Consider the following 5,513-nt stretch of genomic DNA (forward strand, 5'->3'; position numbering starts at 1 on the left):
CATTAAGATCAAAAACTCCTTACAACCATACATATTAAAGGTGTGTCACAAAACGACCACCTTATGAACTGCTAATGACTCTTACCCATTCAAGGACCCTATCACTCTTACATTTGATTCTACAACTCAATAAACGAGCCTGCACAGCATGTATAACTTGTTTAGCTAAAATATCAGGCCTGCATACGAATTGTTCCTGCCAACTCTTGTTTCTAGCCATCCACACGTGATATATTAAAGCAGCCAAAATCAGTCCAACTATCTTCTTTTGACATAAACTCCTGCATCTCAACTTTATCCACCAATGCAAACAATTCTGGTCTGGGAACTGAATAACACACCAGTCAGAAATTAACTTCCTGCACCTACAACTGTACTCACAGAGAAAGAAGAGGTGGTCATGGTTCTCAGGAACTAAACCACATAGATAACAGCAATTGGTTTGACTAATATGCATCATGTTCAGTCTGTCTTGAGTTAATAGGTGCCCCTGAGCAGCAAGCCAACAAATAAAACCATGCTTAGGCATGATCCAATTGTTCAGAGACCATGGATACCATGTCACAATAGGATTAACAGGTACTAGCCAATCATACCCCATCTTGATAGAGTAGCCAGTGTTCTGGTTCCAAATGCAATCCTTCAAAATATTCTTAGTCTGGCAGATTTTCCTCCAAGCCCAACTTGAATTAATGGGTGAAGAATAATCTTTCCAAACTTTCCCTTTTATATAAATGGCATGTACCCACTTCACCCATAAATGATCTTCCTTATTTTCAATCCACCAAACATATTTTCCAACTGCAGCACAGTTCCAATAATGGAGATTTTTAAGACCTAAACCCCCTGCTTTTTAGACCTACATACTCTCTCCCAAGCAACCAGAGCTGGGCTACTCTCTGGTTCTCTGCCATGCCATAAAAAGTCCCTACAGACTGCTTCAATCCTCTTGATGACAGTCTTTGGTAGAATAAAGATACGACCCCAATAATTATGTAAAGTGCTCAGAACATCCTTAATTAAAACAACTCTCCCAGCATAAGAGAGATGTCTGGTGCCCATGCCCTTAATTCTATCAATTACATTATCCACCAGGCAAGTACAATCTCCTATAGAAAGTCTCTTGGGTGAAACAGTCACCCCAAGATACTTAAAAGGAACAGACCCCCTACACATACCAGTAGTAACCTCAACTTCTTTAAGAAGGCCCTCATCAACTCCATTTGCATAGAAGTTAGACTTTTCCTTATTAAGCTTCAGACCAGAAGCTTTAGAAAAGAAATGAAAGGCATTAATCATCAACTCAATAGAAGCCCTATCTCCCTTACAAAAGAGAATTAAATCATCAGCAAAGCATAGATGTGTTAGCCCAATTCTCTTACATAAAGGATGAAATCTGAAATTCTGCATTTTCTGAGTAGTAATCAGAATTCTACTGAGGTATTCAAGGCACAAGGTGAAAAGGAGAGGGGATAATGGGTCCCCTTATCGGAGCCCCCTTTGACCTTTTAAAGAAACCAAAAACCTCCCCATTTAGAGCTATGGAATATGAAGGGGTGGTGACACATTGCATTAACAAGGACACCATCATCTCAGGGAAATCCAAAGCTCTCAACATCTCTTCCACAAAGGACCACTCTATATAATCATATGCTTTCTGCATATCCAATTTCATCATCATTCTAGGGGAACAAGACTTCCTTTTATACAGCCTTATGAGATCTTGGCAAATCAAAATGTTCCCAACAATATCCCTACTCCTAATGAAAGCACTTTGTGTAGGACTTACTAAATCAGGGAGGATTTTACTCAATCTGTTGCAAATTACCTTGGAAAGGCATTTATAAATGGTATTACAAATAGGCAATGGGCCGAACTGCAATACATTATCAGGAATGTTCTTCTTAGGCACCAGGGTAATAAGAGTGTTATTGCACTGCTTGAGGAGCTGACCACTTCTAAAAACAGATTGGATAGCTTTAATCACATCCTTGCCCACAACATTCCAGCTGTCTTTGAAAAATCAAGCTACTAAACCCATCCGGTCCAGGGGGCCTTAGTACCAGGGATATCAAACATAGCAAGTCCGATTTACTCGGCGGAGACAGGAGCCGAAAGAATATCCTTATGAGCCAAATTAAGACGATTACCTTCTTTGCACAATCTTCACTTTCACAGAAGAGACGTGTTTAGAAGTACCTAAGAGTGAAACTCACGACTCTAATAAACATAATTATATATTAAAATAAATTTCTTAAATTAGAAATGTTTTGAAAAACCTGCAAAACGTAATTGTGATTTCTAAAAGAATAAAAAAATTTAGACGATAAACTTTTATTTGCTTGCATATAAGTTTATAAAATTTTAAAATCTTATTAAAGTAAATAAAACAATAAAAAATTATTAATTAAATTAATCAAAGTGTTTGCAAAATTTTATATTTAAATGCATTTTCATATTATTTATATTTGATTAAATTTCTTTTAGATTTTAGGTTTGCCTTAACATGAAAATATCTCAATTTAAGTCGGAAAAGATATTCGCCACGGGAGTTTGTTAGTTCGTGGCTAAAATTTTTTTTGCCACGGAACAATTCGTGGCTAAGTAAAATTTCGTCACAGGTGTGACATAGTTCGTGGCTAAAATGATTATTTGCCACGGGTGTAGCCTATTTCGTGGCGCAAGTGACTTTTTGCCACGGGAAAAGTCATCCCGTGGCATAAATTTTTTTCCAAAATAATGAATAAATTTTTCTCGTGGCTAAGCAGATTTTAGCCACGAATTATAAATTCCCGTGGCATAATTCGTGGCGCAAGTGAAAATTTTTTGTAGTGATATGTAATGTATCATCCCTTTCGTATTCTTGTAATGAGATTTAAATATGTGATCAATATGATCGGCAATTGTGATCGCATTATTGTCGGGGGACATATATTCCAACACTGCAATCGCTAACATTATCCGAATAGATCTAAGCATAGCTACTGGTGTAAAAGTTTCGTCATAGTGTAAACCATGAATCTGGGTGAAACCTTTTGCCACTAATCTAGCTTTGTAAACATCTTTATGTCCATCCATGCCGATTTTATTCTTAAAGATCCACTTACACTGAAGAGGTCGAACATCTTTAGGTAAGTCAACCAGGTCCCATACCTGATTATCGTACATGGAATCCATTTCGGATTGCATGGCCTCGAGCCACAACTTAGAGTTAGAACTAGTAATAGCTTCTTTGTAGGCTTTAGGTTCATCACTTTCTAATAGTAATACCTCATAGTCACCATCTTCCTCGATAATATAAAGGTATCTATCAGGCTGGCGAGTAACCCTACCTGACCTCCCAGGTTCAGAAGGAATCATAACCGAGTCAGACGTAAAAGGAACATCTTCCTGTACTGTCACATCAGTTTGTGGCTTTTGAACTTCATCAAGTTCAAATTTTCTCCCACTCTGTCTTCTAGAAATAAACTCTTTTTCTAGAAAGACAGCCTCACGAGCCACAAACACTTTGTTCTCGTTACTATTGTAGAAGTAATATCCACAAGTTTCCCTAGAGTAGCCTACAAATATACATTTGTCAGAACGAGGTGCAAGCTTATCGTTTGACTTGCTCTTGACATAAGTATCAGAACCCCATACTTTCATGTATCGCAAATTCGGGACCTTCCCTTTCCATATCTTATATGGAGTTTTGTCAGTTGCTTTAGTGGGACTTTGATTAAGTGAGCGTATAGCAGATAAAATGGCAAATCCCTAAAATGACTTAGGTAACTCAGTTTGACTCAGCATTGATCAGACCATATCTAATTAAGTTCGATTCCTCCTTTCAACCACACCATTCAGTTGTGGTGTGTCAGGAGGAGTTAACCGAGATACAATACCACAGTTTTTAAGGTGATCATTAAAGTCATTACTTAAATATTCCCCACCTAGATATGATCGTAATGTTTTAATCTTCTTATTTAATTGGTTTTCCACTTCATTCTGAAACTCTTTGAACTTGTCAAAAGCTTCACTTTTATACCTCATTAAGTAGAAAAATCCATATCTACTCATGTCATCGGTGAAAGTAATGAAATAGTCATAATTGCCTCTAGCAGTGATAGTCATTGGACCACATACATCAGTATGTATTAAACCCAATAACTCACTAGCTCGAGATCCCTTTCCTAGAAAAGGTGAACGAGTCATCTTGCCGAGAAGACAAGATTCGCATATGCCAAATGATTAGAAATCAAAAGGTTTAATTATGCCAATCGACACTAGTCTTTTAATGGGTTTCTCGTTGATGTGTCCTAATCGACAATGCCATAAATAAGATTGCTCGGGATCACCTGTTTTGAGTCTTTTATTATCTAAATGATAAACATCGTTGCAAGTGTCTAGAATATAAATACCATTAATTGAAATAGCTTGGCTATATACAATCCCATTAAGGGAAAAAGTACAACAATTGTCTTTTATTACAAAATTAAAACCTTCTGTGTCTAACAGAGATACTGATATTATATTTCTAGACAAGGTTGGTACAAAATAACAATTATTTAGAAACAACTGCAAACTCGAAGCTAAATTAAGTACATAGGTTTCTACTGAAACGGCGGCTACTTTAGACCCGTTACCCATCCGGAGATCAACATCACCCTTGTTTAACTTCCTTACGCTTTTTAGGCCCTGCAAGTTATTACATAAGAGAGAACCACAACCATTATTTAATAACCATGTTGTATTAGAAGCGTAATTTATGTATATCATAAAATATTCGGTTGAGAAATTACATGTTGGCTTCACAATGCCAGCTTTGATGTCATCCAAGTATTTGGGGCAATTACGCCTCCAATGTCCCTTGTTATTACAATAATTACAAGTATCTTTAAGAGGATTACCCTTCTTAGGTTTAGGCTTGGTAGAGCTATTCGCAATAGGCTTACCTTTGCCCTCTCCCTATACGGGCTTCTTACCTCCATTCCTTTTAAACTTCTTATTCCCCTTCACATTGATCGCAAGTGCGTCCTTCCTCATACTATCACTCAATCCCATGTCTTTCTCTGCTTGCACAAGCAAAGAATGGATCTCATGAAGACTTTTCTTCATGTTTGTCATATTATAATTTACGCTAAATTGGGTAAATCCTTTGACATTTGAGAGAGAGTGGAGTACTCTGTCCACCACAAGATCATCTGGGATCTTTCATCCCAACCCATCTAGAGTTTCCACGTATTAAATTGTTAGGAATTTGTGCCTTGAATTTGAGTCGAAGACGGATTAAGCAAAGACAAGTAACAAAGAAGTTAGAAACAAAGACAAAGGGGATTGCCGAGTGGAATGCGGGTCGTGATTTCTTACGCAGGTCGTTTATCTTCCTGTGTTTGGCTACATACATGGCCTTTGTTTAAGAAACACAATGGGTCCTATATTTAATTAGTCACGTTGACTATTTGTTAAATCTCCATGGCTTTGTTTGTTAATTAGTCGTTTATACTTTCTGCCTTTCGGGTATTGAATTGAGATTA

The 5,513-nt window shown here is 37.2% G+C and overlaps 1 protein-coding gene across 1 annotated transcript; it reads right to left on the minus strand.

Moving 5' to 3' along the window:
• Nucleotides 1-212: 212 nt before the first annotated feature.
• On the minus strand, nucleotides 213-5,094 carry LOC141627896 (uncharacterized). Its single transcript, XM_074441097.1, has 7 exons — nucleotides 4,962-5,094; nucleotides 3,338-3,395; nucleotides 1,829-2,009; nucleotides 1,526-1,657; nucleotides 864-1,413; nucleotides 382-801; nucleotides 213-328 (listed from the first exon to the last, which is right to left on the minus strand). The coding sequence occupies exons 1-7, from the start codon at nucleotides 5,092-5,094 to the stop codon at nucleotides 213-215; spliced, it is 1,590 nt and encodes a 529-aa protein (XP_074297198.1).
• Between the last annotated feature and the right edge of the window lie 419 nt (nucleotides 5,095-5,513).

This window comes from Silene latifolia, chromosome Y (assembly GCF_048544455.1).
Source record: "Silene latifolia isolate original U9 population chromosome Y, ASM4854445v1, whole genome shotgun sequence".
Taxonomy (NCBI): domain Eukaryota; kingdom Viridiplantae; phylum Streptophyta; class Magnoliopsida; order Caryophyllales; family Caryophyllaceae; genus Silene; species Silene latifolia.

Coding starts and splice junctions, on each gene's coding strand:
- LOC141627896 (XM_074441097.1), bottom strand. CDS start 5,094: ATGAAGAAAAGTCTTCATGAGATCCATTCTTTGCTTGTGCAAGCAGAG. Junction 3,396..4,961: donor GAAGTTTAAAAGGAATGGAG/GTAAGAAGCCCG, acceptor CTGATGTGACAG/TACAGGAAGATGTTCCTTTT. Junction 2,010..3,337: donor ATTCCTTCTGAACCTGGGAG/GTCAGGTAGGGT, acceptor TTTCAAAGACAG/CTGGAATGTTGTGGGCAAGG.